The sequence below is a fragment of the Amblyraja radiata genome, chromosome 1 (genome assembly GCF_010909765.2).
Source record: "Amblyraja radiata isolate CabotCenter1 chromosome 1, sAmbRad1.1.pri, whole genome shotgun sequence".
In the NCBI taxonomy this organism is placed as follows: Eukaryota; Metazoa; Chordata; class Chondrichthyes; order Rajiformes; family Rajidae; genus Amblyraja; species Amblyraja radiata.
In genome coordinates, this window is record NC_045956.1 from 183,106,844 (window position 1) to 183,121,396 (window position 14,553).

General features: G+C 47.7%; 1 protein-coding gene across 1 annotated transcript in view; it reads left to right on the forward strand.

Annotated features, from left to right (window-relative positions):
* The window catches only part of LOC116987603 (protein O-GlcNAcase-like), a 55,351-nt gene that overhangs the window by 31,240 nt on the left and 9,558 nt on the right, over positions 1-14,553 (forward strand). The window contains exons 9-13 of the mRNA XM_033043818.1: positions 1,257-1,792; positions 6,971-7,145; positions 9,180-9,236; positions 11,010-11,095; positions 13,081-13,185. Coding sequence (XP_032899709.1) covers positions 1,257-1,792; positions 6,971-7,145; positions 9,180-9,236; positions 11,010-11,095; positions 13,081-13,185 — 959 coding nt within the window. The remainder of the gene's footprint in view (positions 1-1,256; positions 1,793-6,970; positions 7,146-9,179; positions 9,237-11,009; positions 11,096-13,080; positions 13,186-14,553) is intronic.

A 14,553-nucleotide genomic window follows, 5' to 3' on the forward strand; every position in this document is an offset into this window, starting at 1 on the left:
TGCACCAGGATGCTGCCTGGATCTGGGGGTCCTTGTACATCAGTCTATGAAAGTAAGCACGCAGGTACAGCAGGCAGTGAAGAAAGCGAATTACGTGTTGGCCTTTATAACAAGAAGAATCAAATATAGGAGCAAAGAGGTCCTTCTGCAGTTGTACAGAGCCCTAGTGAGACCACACCTGGAGTATTGTGTGCAGTTTTGGTCCCCTAATTTGAGGAAGGACATTCTTGCTATTGAGGGAGCCCAGCGTAGGTTTACAAGGTTAATTCCAGGGATGGCGGGACTGTCATATGCTGAGAGAATGGAGCAGCTGGGCTTGTGCACTCTGGAGTTTAGAAGGATGAGAGGGTATCTTAGTGAAACATATAAGATTGTTAATGGTTTGGACACGCTAGAGGCAGGAAACATGTTCCCGATGTTGGGGGAGTCCAGAACCAGGGGCCACAGTTTAAGAATAAGGAGTAAGCCATTTAGAACGGAGACGAGGAAATACTTTTTCTCACAGAGAATGGTGTCTGTGGAATTCTCTGCCTCAGAGGGTGGTGGAGGCAGGTTCTCTGGATGCTTTCAAGAGAGAGCTAGATAGGGCTCTTAAAGATAGCGGAGTCAGGGGATATGGGGAGAAGGCAGGAACGGGATACTGATTGGGGATGATCAGCCATGATCACAATGAATGGCGGTGCTGGCTCGAAGGGCCGAATGGCCTACTCCTGCACCTATTGTCTATTGTCTATGAGGGGATTCTCTATAAGGAGAGTTTGAGCAGATGGATTGTTTATCTCTCGAACGCTGGAGGTTGAGGGGAGACCTAATCCCCGGGATGGAAATGTCCAAAGCTAGAGCACTACCAGTGTTTGCCGACCAGAGAAGGGACCTCTCACTATAGCTAGTCTATCTTAGTCTTGGTGAGACCACACCTGGAATACTGTGTGCAATTTGGTGGTGGTGGGTGTATGGAATGAGCCGCCAGAGGAGGTAGTTGAGGCAGGGACTATTGCACCATTTAAGAAACAGGTACAGGGATAGGACATGTTTAGACAATAGACAATAGGTGCAGGAGGAGGCCATTTGGCCCTTCGAGCCAGCACCGCCATTCAATGTGATCATGGCTGATCATCCCCAATCAGTACCCCTTTCCTGCCTGCTCCCCATATGCGCATGTTTTTTTGCGCGCTGTATCTCTAAACTAAACGAAACGTGACCCGCACATCTCCATTGAACCCGCTCTCCCCTCTCACCTCAATGTCTTCTCGTAGGCAGACAGCAGCTAAAGGAGGAACGGGGGCCGTGGCCGGAGATCGGATTGTCCGAAGAGGTCGCTCTGAACGGGAAGGTCAAGACGGGGGTCGGGAAGCCTGGTGACCCGCGGACACGGGGGAGCACGTCGAAGGCAGGAGGGACTGCGCCATTAAGTAACCCTGAGGCAGCTGAGGGCCCTGAGGTTGACGGTAAAAGCCTTCACCCCGCGATGATCAGCGGCCAAGAGCCAGAGGGAGCGAGAGGTCCCGGGACCCGGAGCGTTCCGGATAAAGGAGGGGTGGGGACCAGCCGAGCGAGGGGCGGGACCGCCGGGCCCGGGAAGGCGGCTGAGGAGGAGATCCGCACGGCGAGGGTGGGAGGAGTGGCCGGACGTAGCCTGAACCTCAGCCCGGCCCACCTGTGCCTGATGGTGGACCTCTTCCACCTGCCCTACCAGCATGGAGACGGGACGGCCAGCAAGCTCCGCCAGTTCCAGTGGCTCAAGACCAACGCCCACTATGTGGGCTCCAACACCAAGATAGACGGGCCGAAGGTAAACGGGTCAATGGAGGGGGGGTGAGATTGGGGGTGGCACGGCAGTAACGTTCACAACATCCCGCAATCTATGTCTATCTTTGGTGTAAACCTGCATCCTCAGGTCATAGAAGGATGAGGGGGCATCTCATAGAAACATATAAAATTATAAAAAGGACTGGACAAGCTAGATGCAGGAAAAATGTTCCCAATGTTGGGCGAGTCCAGAACCAGGGGCCACAGTCTTAGAATAAAGGGGAGGTTATTTAAGACTGAGGTGAGAAAAAAACTTTTTCACCCAGAGAGTTGTGAACTTAGGGCCACAGAGGGCAGTGGAGGCCAAGTCACTGGATGGATTTAAGAGAGAGTTAGATAGAGCTCTAGGGGCTAGCGGAGTCAGGGGGTATGGGGAGAAGGCAGGCACGGGTTAGTGATAGGGGACGATCAGCCATGATCACAATGGATGGTGGTGCTGGCTCGAAGGGCCGAATGGCCTCCTCCTGCACCTATTTTCTAAGTTTCTATAAGGTCCTGAGGTCATGACTGATCTCTGCCTCCCAATCCTATTTTCCAGCCTTGACAAGTTCTAATCAAGAATTTGTCTACCCCTGCCTTAGAAGTATCCACTGACTTGGCCTCCACAGCCCTCTGTGGCAATGATCAGTCAATCAATCAGTTTTATTCGTCTGAAATTGAATTTGCCAGCAGCGGGACTATGAAAAAGACCACACAAAAACACAATAAAAATTTAACACAAATTTAACACAATTTTGTCACTGTGGTGGAAGTCACAAAATCTGGCCAGTCCTCCTCCATTTTTGAACAAAGTTCCACAGATTAACTACCTTCTGACTAAAGAAGTTCCTCCTCACCTCCTTTCTAAAAGAGCGCCCTTTAATTCTGAGGCTATGACCTCTGGTCCTGTCTGTTGTCACCCCTCATCCTCCTGCGCTCCAAGGAATACAGTCCTATCCCACTCAATCTCTCCCTAATTAATTAATTCATCTTATTAGCTCAGACTCTCGAGTCCTGGCAACATCTTTGTAAATCTTCTCTGCACCCTTTCCAACTTGACAACAAGTTCCTATACCATGGTGGCCAGAACTGAACACAATACTCAAAAGTCTGAAGAAGGGTTTCGGCCCAAAACGTTGCCTATTTCCATCGCTCCATAGATGCTGCCTCACCCGTGAGTTTCTCCAGCATTTTTGTCTACCTTCGATTTTCCAGCATCTGCAGTTCCTTCTTGAACAATACTCTAAATGCTGTCTGAGTTCAGTTTAGTTTATTGTCACGTGTACCGAGGTACAGTGAAAAGCTTTTGTTGCGTTCTATCCAGTCAGCGGAAAGACAGTACATGATTACAATCGAGCCATTTCCAGTGTATAGATACATCATAAGGGGAGTATTATAGTAAAAGCCCTGTCCCACAGTACGAGTTCATTCCAAGAGCTCTCCCGAGTTAAAAAAAAAATCAAACTCGTGGTAAGCGCGGAGAATGAACGTAGCGGGTACGTCGGAGCCCGGGGACGTCTCTTTGCGCTAACGGCAGGTAGTCTCGCTAATGGCAGGTAAGCACGGGAAGACTCGTGAAGATTTTTCAACATGCTGAAAAATGTCCACGAGAGCCCCGAGTACCGACGAGTGGCCATTACCGTAATTCCGAGTTCGAATCAGGGCAAACTTGGGAGAGCTCTTGGAATGAACTCGTACCGTGGGACTAGGGTTTTAAAGTAAGAAAAGTTGCTGCAGGAATAAGGTTTAAGAGTGTGGAGCGATTAAAATGCATGCTTGAAGATCTACTTCTCTATTCCTGCAGCGACCTTTCTTACTTAAATTATGCTCTTTTTAATCTCCTCTCACTAAATGTTGTTCATGATATTCCCTTTATCATGTATCTGTACACTATTGACGGCTCGATTGTAATCATTTATTGTCTTTCCGCTGACTGGATAGCACGCAACAAAAGCTTTTCACTGTACCCCGCTACACGTGACAATAAACTAAACTGAAAAGTCACCCATTCATTCTATGCAGAGATGCTCCCTGTCAATGGACAATAGACAATAGACACGTGACAATAAACTAAACCAGCTACCCTGAAATCTATTCAGTATTTGACAATTCCAGCCTGTCTCTCCTACCTATGCCTCCCATAGACAATAGACAATAGGTGCAGGAGTAGGCCGTTTGGCCCTTCGAGCCAGCACCGCCATTTAATGTGATCATGGCTGATCAGCCTGTGAGATTCAAAAATCACAAATGCTCTTGAGACAAATTCAGACAAAGAAGTGTTTTTATTAATTTCATATTTTGCAGAATTGGTGCCTCTCCTCTGATGTCCCCTAGAGGCACACCGAGGATCAGGATGTCTTCTATCTTTATACATTTCTTTTCATTATTATCACATTCTCATCTCTCCCCATTGAGCTTCTTCCAATCATAACATAAAGCCCAGATTCCCACGAGAACGTCGTGGAACGCCCACCCAACGTCAAAGACACCTCCCCTATCATGCATCGCATGTGCATTTAAATTAGGCATCTTGTCATAGTGGGTGTGTGTACATATTCATGGAATCTCATCAAGCATGCGTAGTTGAGCGTGACTTCGTGTCCCTCTCCCCTTTGTTCTAATTTCTCTGCTATCCCCTGCTGAAGTCTTTCTATTGCTACTTTTTAGCTAGAATTTCTCTCTGTTCTTTATATCGTTACTTTCTATTCTACTAGCAGTCTGGCTTCTGCTGACACCTTATTTCTTTCTATGTTATTTTTCTATCCCTAGTCTAAATCAACCATGTCTGTTAACTCTTTCCTCACAATCCACAATCAGTACCCCGTTCCGGCCTTCTCCCCATATCCCCTGACTCCGCTATCTTTAAGAGCTCTATCTAACTCTCTCTTGAAAGTATCCAGAGAACCGGCCTCCACCGCCCTCTGAGGCAGAGAATTCCACAGACTCACAACTCTCTGTGTGAAAAAGTGTTTCCTCATCTACGTTCTAAATAACCATATAACCATATAACCATATAACAATTACAGCACGGAAACAGGCCATCTCGACCCTTCTAGTCCGTGCCTAACACGTATTCTCCCCTAGTCCCATATACCTGCGCTCAGACCATAACCCTCCATTCCTTTCCCGTCCATATAACTATCCAATTTATTTTTAAATGATAAAATCGAACCTGCCTCCACCACCTTCCCTGGAAGCTCATTCCACACAGCCACCACTCTCTGAGTAAAGAAGTTCCCCCTCATGTTGCCCCTAAACTTCTGTCCCTTAATTCTCAAGTCATGTCCCCTTGTTTGAATCTTCCCTACTCTCAGTGGGAAAAGCTTATCCACGTCAACTCTGTCTATCCCTCTCATCATTTTAAAGACCTCTATCAAGTCCCCCCTTAACCTTCTGCGCTCCAAAGAATAAAGCCCTAACTTGTTCAACCTTTCTCTGTAACTTAGTTGCTGAAACCCAGGCAACATTCTAGTAAATCTCCTCTGTACTCTCTCTATTTTGTTGACATCCTTCCTATAATTAGGCGACCAAAATTGTACCCCATACTCCAGAATTGGCCTCACCAATGCCTTGTACAATTTTAACATTACATCCCAACTTCTATACTCAATGCTCTGATTTATAAAGGCCAGCACACCAAAAGCTTTCTTTACCACCCTATCTACATGAGATTCCACTTTCAGGGAACTGTGCACAGTTATTCCCAGATCCCTCTGTTCACCTGCATTCTTCAATTCCCTACCATTTACCATGTACGTCCTATTTTGATTTGTCCTGCCAAGATGTAGCACCTCACACTTATCAGCATTAAACTCCATCTGCCATCTTTCAGTCCACTCTTCCAACTGGCATAAATCTCTGTAGACTTTGAAAATCTACTTCATTATCCACAACCCCACCTATCTTAGTATCATCTTTATACTTACTAATCCAATTTACCACACCATCATCCAGATCATTGATGTACATGACAAACAACAGTGGACCCAACACAGATCCCTGTGGCACCCCACTAGTCACTGGCCTCCAACCTGACAAACAACCATCCACCATTACTCTCTGGCATCTCCCATTCAGCCACTGTTGAATCCATCTTGCTACTCCACCATTAATACCCAACCATTGAACCTTCTTATGGGGCTTGCCCCTTATTCTTAAACTGGGGCCCCTGGTTCTGGACTCCCCCAACATTGGGAACATGTTTCCTGCCTCTAGCATGTCCAAACCCTTAATAATCTTATATGTTTCAATAAGATTCCCTCCCATCCTTCTAAACTCCAGAGTATACAAGCCCAGCCGCTCCATTCTCTCAGCATACGACAATTCTGCCTATCCGGGAATTAACCTTGTAAACCTACGCTGCACTCCCTCAGTAGCAAGAATGTCCTTCCTCAAATTAGGGGACCAAAACTGCACACAATACTCCAGTTGTGGTCTCACTAGGGCTCTGTACAACTGCAGAAGGACCTCTTTGCTCCTCTACTCAACTCGTCTTGTTATGAAGGCCAACATGCCATTTGCTTTTTTCACTGCCTGCTGTACCTGCATGCTTACTTTCATCAACTGATGTACAAGGACCCCAAGACCCCGTTGTACTTCCCCTTTTCTTTATAATTTTATAAACTTCTATCAGGTCTTCCCTCAACCTCCGACGATACACTGAAATAGGCAACGTTTCAGGCCAAAACCCTTCTTCAGACTGATGTAGGGTGGAGGGGGCGGGGAGAAGAAAGGAGAAAGGAAGAGGAGGAGCCCGAGGGCTGAGGGAGAGCTGAGAAGGGGAGGAGACAGCAAGGGCTACAGGAAACTGGAGAATTCAATGTTCATGCCGCTGGGGTGCAGACTGCCCATATGAGGTGCTGCTCCTCCAATTTCCGGTGGTGCTCACTCTGGCAATGGAGGAGGCCCAGGACAGAGATGTCGAATTCGGGATGGGAAGGGGAGTTGAAGTGCTGAACCACCGGGAGATCAGGTTGGTTAATACGGACCGAGCGGAGGTGTTTGGCGAAACGATCGCCAAGCCTGCGCTTGGTCTCACCGATGTAGACAGTGAGATTTGAGTTACCATACAGCAATACTGAGTGAATGGAAAAAATACACACAGCACATAAAATAACGTTTAACATAAACATTCCTCACTGTGATGGAAGGCACTGAAGTTCAGTCACCTTTACTACCACAGGCGGAGGAGTGGAGAACTCTGGCACACTCGTTCCAGCTGTGGTGCGACGAGATCGTCCAACTCTACCAGCACTTCATGAGGAGCCCCAACAGGGCCATTGTCTACGACCTTTACCCTTACCTCTGGGACATCAGGAACACGCTCCTTGTGGTCAAGGCCTTTGTGATGTGGCTGGGTGAGTGTGAGAGCTTCCATTCGACACGGTGGCGCAGCGGTAGAGTTGCTGCCTCCCAGCGCCGGAGCTGCGGGTTCCATCCTGACTGCGGCTGCTGTCTGTACGGAGTTTGCACGTTCTCCCCGGTGACCTGCGCGGGTGATCCGGTTTCCTCCCACATCCCAAAGACGGTACAAGTTTGCAGGTTAATTGGCTTCGGTAACGATTATGAATTGCCCATAGTGAGTGTAGGAGAGTGCGGGTGTACAGAGATCGTTGGTCGGCGCGGACTCGGTGGGCCGAAGGGCCTGTTTCCATGCTGAATCTCCAAACTAAACTAAAAATACTTAGGGGCACGGGTCTAAGGTAAGAAGTTATCCACTTTGGTGGCATAAACAGGAAAGTAGACTATTATCTGAATGGTGGCCGATTAGGAAAAGGGGAGATGCAACGAGACCTGGGTGTCATGGTACACCAGTCATTGAAAGTAGGCATGCAGGTGCAGCAGGCAGTGAAGAAAGCGAATGGTATGTTAGCATTCATAGCAAACGGATTTGAGTGTAGGAGCAGGGAGGTTCTACTGCAGTTGTACAGGGTCTTGGTGAGACCACACTTGGACTATTGCGTACAGTTTTGGTCTCCTAATCTGAGGAAAGACATTCTTGCCATCGAGGGAGTACAGAGAAGGTTCACCAGACTGATTCCTGGGATGGCAGGACTTTCATATGAAGAAAGACTGGATAGACTCGGCTTGTACTCGCTAGAATTTAAAAGATTGAGGGGCGATCTTATAGAAACTTACAAAATTCTTAAGGGGTTGGACAGGCTAGATGCAGGAAGATTGTTCCCGATGTTGGGGAAGTCCAGAACAAGGGGTCACAGTTTAAGGATAAGGGGGAAATCTTTTAGGACCGAGATGAGAAAAACATTTTTTACACAGAGAGTGGTGAATCTGTGGAATTCTCTGCCACATAATGTAGTTGAGGCCAGTTCATTGGCTATATTTAAGAGGGAGTTAGATGTGGCCCTTGTGGCTAAAGGGATCAGGGGGCATGGAGAGAAGGCAGGTACAGGATACTGAGTTGGATGATCAGCCATGATCATATTGAATGGCGGTGCAGGCTCGAAGGGCCGAATGGCCTACTCCTGCACCTATTTTCTATGTTACTATGTTAAGTTAGAAGTTTGGAGTGGACAGAGAGTCATAGAGGCGTAAAGCAGAGTGGGACCGCGTGGGTCACCTCCGGGCCTCCGGTTTACTCCCACATCTCAAAGACCTGCGGGTTTGTAGGTTAATTGGCCCTCTGTAAATTTCCTCGAATGTTTGGGGAGTGGATACAAGTAGTGAACGGGTGATTGATGTCCGTCATGGACTCGATGGGCCGAAGGGCCTGTTTCCATTCTGTATCTATGAACTAAACTAAACTAAACCATCACAACGTGGGCTAGATGCTGGGGAAAAGCTGCACAGAGGTGGTGGGCGCGGGGGGGAGGTGAGGTGACACAGGCCACCGGGAGGATGAGCACTGACCACCATGTTAACATTCATCGGCAATCAAAGATAAGCTGCAGGGTTCAGGCCTCTGAACGGTGTGTAGGGTGTGGATGAGAAAGTGGGCTAACCTAGAACTAGCGTGACACACAATGCTGGAGTTACTCAGCGGGACAGGCAGCAGCATCTCTGGAGAGAAGGAATAGGTGACGTTTCGGGTCGAGACCCTTCTTCAGACTGAAGAAGACAGATCAGTCTGAAGATGGGTCTCGACCCGAAACGTTACCTATTCCTTCACCCCAGAGATGCTGCCTGTCCCGTTGAGTTACTCCAGCATTTTGTGTCTATCTTCGATTTAAACCAGCATCTGCAGTTCCTTCATACACACAGAACTAGTGTGAATGGGTGATCGATGGTTAGCGGCGACTCGGCGGGCCGAAGGGCCTATTTCTAGGCTGTATTTTTCAATCAATGAATCAAACCTTTGCGCTGTGATGAAATTTACTCTGATAATTTCCCCGGCTATAACAAACTCTTGTTGATCATTGACTCCTTTTCCTCAGATGGGCGAATTGAGAAGAGCACCTATTCCTTCCACTCCTGGATGCACTGCTTCCAATGTGAGTATTATTGTTCAGATCTCAGACCATGTTTAGTATAGTTTAGCGACACAGCGTGGAAACGGGCCCTTCGGCCCACCGAGTCAACACCGACTAGCGATCCCCGCACATTGACACTATCCTACACACAATAGATAATAGGCAATAGGTGCAGGAGTAGGCCATTTGGCACTTCGAGCCAGCACCGCCATTCAATGTGATCATGGCTGATCATCCCCAATCAGTACCCCGTTCCTGCCTTCTCCCCATATCCCCTGACTCCACTATTTTTAAGAGCCCTATCTAGCTCTCCATTGAAAGCATCCAGATAACCTGCTTCCACAGCCCTCTGAGGCAGCAAATTCCACACTCACCACTCTCTGTGAGAAAAAGTGTTTACTTGTCTCCTTTCTAAATGGCTTACTCCTTATTCTTAAACTGTGGCCCTTGGTTCTGGACTCCCCTAACATCGGGAACATGTTTCCTGCCTCTAGCGTGTCCAAGCCCTTAACAATCTTATATGTTTCAATGAGATATCCTCTCATCCTTCTAAACTCCAGAGTATACAAGCCCAGCTGCTCCATTCTCTCAGCATATGATAGTCCCGCCATCCCGGGAATTAACCTTGTAAATCTACGCTGCACTCCCTCAGTAGCAAGAATGTCCTTCCTCAAATTATGGAACCAAAACTGCACACAATACTCCAGGTGTGGTCTCACTAGGGCTCTGTACAACTGCAGAAGGACCTCTTTGCTCCTCTACTCAACTCGTCTTGTTATGAAGGCCAACATGCCATTCACTTTCTTCACTGCCTGCTGTACCTGCATGCTTACTTTCATCGACTGATGTACAAGGACCCCAAGACCCCGTTGTACTTCCCCTTTTCTTTATAATTTTATAAACTTCTATCAGGTCTTCCCTCAACCTCCGACGATACACTGAAATAGGCAACGTTTCGGGCCGAAACCCTTCTTCAGACTGATGTAGGGTGGAGGGTGGAGACTTTGTCTATTGTCTATGAGAGGCATCGGTAGGAGAGACAGGCTGGAATTGTCAAATACTGAATAGATTTCAGGGTAGCAAGTTTAGTTTATTATCACGTGTACCGAGGTACAGTGAAAAACTTTTGTTGCGTGCTACCCAGTCAGCGGAAAGACAATACATGATTACAATCGAGCCATTTACCTGATAAAATGATATAAAATGATGGGAGGCATAGACAGTGTAGAAGTCAATGGATATCTTTAAAGCAGAGATTGACAGATGCTTGATTAGTACGGGTGTCAGGAGTTATGGGGAGTAGGCAGGAGAATGGGGTTGAGGGGGAAAGATAGATATGGTGGAGTAGACTTAACGGGCTAAATGGCCTAACTCTGCTCCTAGAACTTATAAACACAAATTCCTGTGCGGTACTGTTCTATGTATAGGAAGGAACAGCAGATGCTGGTTTAAACCAAAGATAGACACAAAAAGCTGGAGTAACTCAGCGGGACAGGCAGCATCTCTGGACAGAAGGTGGGTGACGTTTCAGGTCTGAAGGAGTGTCGTGGCCATAAACGTCAACCATTCCATCTCTCCAGAGATGCTGCCCGTCCCGCTGAGTTACTCCAGGTTTTTGTCTCTCTCTTCTGTACTGGTATATGTTCCTCTGAACCTGCTGGGAGTTTGTCGCACTGTCTGTTTTTATTTCAGGTTTCCTACATCTGCAGCGTTTTGCTTTTCCGGTGCAGTTTGTTGTAGGTTTCTTTCATCTGCAGAGTTTAATGAAGCCTGTGATCTGTGGTTCTTCCACAGGGTGCCGTACCAACAGTGCCGGTCACGTGTCGGCTACAGAGGGAGAGCCCTGGATTTACAGAGGAGGGCTTGTGGGAGAGTTTCAGGTAACCTCTTCACCGCATTAATACAGCACAAACCCTCCCCTCTTTCTTCCTTCCCTAAGAAGGGCCGTGCAGCACGGTGGCGCAGTGGTAGAGTTGCTTCCTTGCAGCTCCAGAAACCCGAGTTCGATCTTGACTACGGGTGCTGTCTGTGTGGAGTTTGCACGTTCTCCCCATGACCTGCGTATGTTTTTCTCAGGAGCCCCCCGCATTCCAAAGACGTGCAGGTTTGTAATTGGCTTCGGTAATGATTGTAAATTGTCCCTGGTGTGTGTAGGATTGGGTTAGTGTGCGGGGATCGACGGTCGGCGAGGACTCGGTGGGCCGAAGGCCTTGTTTCCGCTCTGTCTCTCTAAACTAAACCAAACTTAGAGGACTTATATATGGGGCATCTTGATCGGCATGGGCTAACTGGGCCTAAGTGCCTGTAATGGCAAATTTCCAACTTTACCAGTGTCCTCTTTTCCGTTGCCATGAAGGTAGGTGTGATCTGACGCAGACCGAATGGAACAGATTTTCCATTCGTTATTTCCAGTTTTTTATTTCCAGTTCTTTATTGAAGTAGCTGTACAAATAAAGAGATGAACGTACCAGGTTTTCTTTATTCTGCATACAAATTGTAGCTGGCTGTTCTCCCCAGTCGGTTGAAAACTGTATGCTCTCCCTCCCTCCCTCCCGTGCCTGGTCTGCCTCTCATGTCCCCTATGCCCATATATATATATATGCGCCCCCTTGTGCTTCTAATGACCGCCCCCAAGTGTAAAAAAATAATACTGCAAGATATATCTAGACAAAATAGTACAATATGCCAACAGTAAACATAACTGGCTCCGACAGTGCCTGCTTCCGTGCTGTTTGAATCTATGACTAATATATGGGCCAAATGCAGGTGCAGCAGGCAGTGAAGAAAGCGAATGGTATGTTAGCTTTCATAGCAAAAGGATTTGAGTATAGGAGCAGGGAGGTTCTACTGCAGTTGTACAGGGTCTTGGCGAGACCACACCTGGAGTATTGCGTACAGTTTTGGTCTCCAAATCTGAGGAATGACATTATTGCCATAGAGGGAGTGCAGAGAAGGTTCACCAGACTGATTCCTGGGATGTCAGGACTGTCTTATGAAGAAAGTCTGGATAGACTTGGTTTATACTCTCTAGAATTTAGGAGATTGAGAGGGGATCTTATAGAAACTTACAAAATTCTTAAGGGGTTGGACAGGCTAGATGCAGAAAGATTGCTCCCGATGTTGGGGAAGTCCAGAACAAGGGGTCACAGCTTAAGGATAAGGGGGAAATCCTTTAAAACCGAGATGAGAAGAACTTTTTTCACACAGAGAGTGGTGAATCTCTGGAACTCTCTGCCACAGAGGGTAGTTGAGGCCAGTTCATTGGCTATATTTAGGAGGGAGTTAGATGTGGCCCTTGTGGCTAAGGGGATCAGGGGGTATGGAGAGAAGGCAGGTACGGGATACTGAGTTGGATGATCAGCCATGATCATATTGAATGGCGGTGCAGGCTCGAAGGGCCGAATGGCCTACTCCTGCACCTAATTTCTATGTTTTTATGTTTCTAAATGGGGGCAGGCAGGATGGGGCATCTTGATCGGCATCCACGAGTTGAGCCAGTTTCCATGCTTAGTTTAGTTTAGTTTAAAGATACTGCGCGGAAACAGGCGTTTCAGCCCACCGTGTCCACGCCGACCAGCGATCACCCCAAACACTAGCACTATCCTACACACACTAGGGACAATTTACAATTATAACCAAATCTACAGAAATTAACCTACAAACCTGCACGTCTTTGGAGTGTGGGAGGAAACCGGAGCACCCGGAGAAAACCCACGTAGGTCACGGGAAGAGCGTACAGACAGCACCCGTGGACAGGATAGTACCCGGGTTTTTGGCGCCGTGAGGCATCGACTCTACCGCTGCGCCACCGTGCCACCGTCCTGTTCTGTGCTTTTGGTAATGATTTCCATTCCTCTTGTTCCAGATGATGCTTCCGATCACAAGCAGCAGCGAACTCTTCAACCAGCCTCCTCCAATCTTTCCCACAGTGAAAGCATACAGCGTCAGGCCCTTCGAACAGAGGGACAAGGTATTTGGTTAAAAGCAGTGCTCTGGAGCACTGGACAGTGAAAAGCTTGTGTGGCATGCTAACCAGTCAGCGGAAAGACTATACGTAGAGACATAGTCATAGTGTCATCGAGAGATACAGTGTGGAAACAGGCCCTTTAGCCCAACTTGCCCACACTGGCCAACAATGTCCCAGCTACACTAGTCCCACCTGCCTGCGTTTGGTCCATATCCCTCCATGTCCTATCCATGTACCTGTCCAACTGTTTTTTAAGCGATGGGATAGTCCCAGCCTCAACTACCTCCTCTGGCAGCTTGTTCCATACACCCACCACCCTTTGTGTGAAAAAGTTACCCCTCGGATTCCTATTAAATCTTTTCCCCTTCACCTTGAACCTATGTCCCGTGGTCCTCGATTCCCCTATTCTGGGTAAGAGACTCTGTGTATCTACTCGATCAATTCCTCTCGTGATTTTGTACACCTCTATAAGCTTTCCCCTCATCCTCCTGAGCTCCAAGGAATAGAGCATCAACCCATTTACAGTGTCTACTGTAGATACATGATGAGGGAATAACATAATAAGGGAAGGTTTAGTGCAAGTTAAAACCAGCAAAGTCCGATCAAGTATAGTCCGAGGGTCACCAATGAGGTAGATAGTAGTTCAGCGCTGCTCTCTGGTTGTGGTAGGATGGTTCAGTTGCCTGATAACAGCTGGGAAGAAACTGTCCCTGAATCTGGAGGTGTGTGCGTTTTCACACTTCTATACCTCTTGCCCGATGGGAGAGGGAACAAGAGGGAGTGGCCGGGATGCGACGGGTCCTTGATGATGCTGCTGGCTTTGCTGGCAAAGAAAGTGGGCAGGCAACCCACACAGTTTCATCTCGTTCCTTGTTCCTTGAGTAACTCCTCTATTCCCTGGAGCGCTGGAGGATGAGGGGTGATCTTATAGAAGTGTATAAAATCATGAGAGGAATATGTAATAGAAACATTGAAACATAGAAAGTAGGTGCAGGAGGAGTCCATCCGGCCCTTTGTGCCAGCACCGCCATTCATTGTAATCATGGCTGATCGTCCCCTATCAATAACTCGTGCCTGCCTTCTCCCCATATCCCTTGACTCCACTAGCCCCTAGAGCTCTAACTAACTCTCTTAAACCCACCCAATGATTTGGCCTCCACTGCCCTCTGTGGCAGGGAATTCCATAACTCTCTGGGTGAAATTTTTTTTCCTCACCTCAGTCTAAATTACCTTCCCTTTATTCTAAGACTATGGCCCCTGGTTCTGGACTCGCCCAACATTGGGAACGTTTTTCCTGCATCTAGCTTGTCCAGTCCTTTTATAATCGTATATGTTTCTATGAGATCCCCCTCATCCTTCTAAACTCCAGTG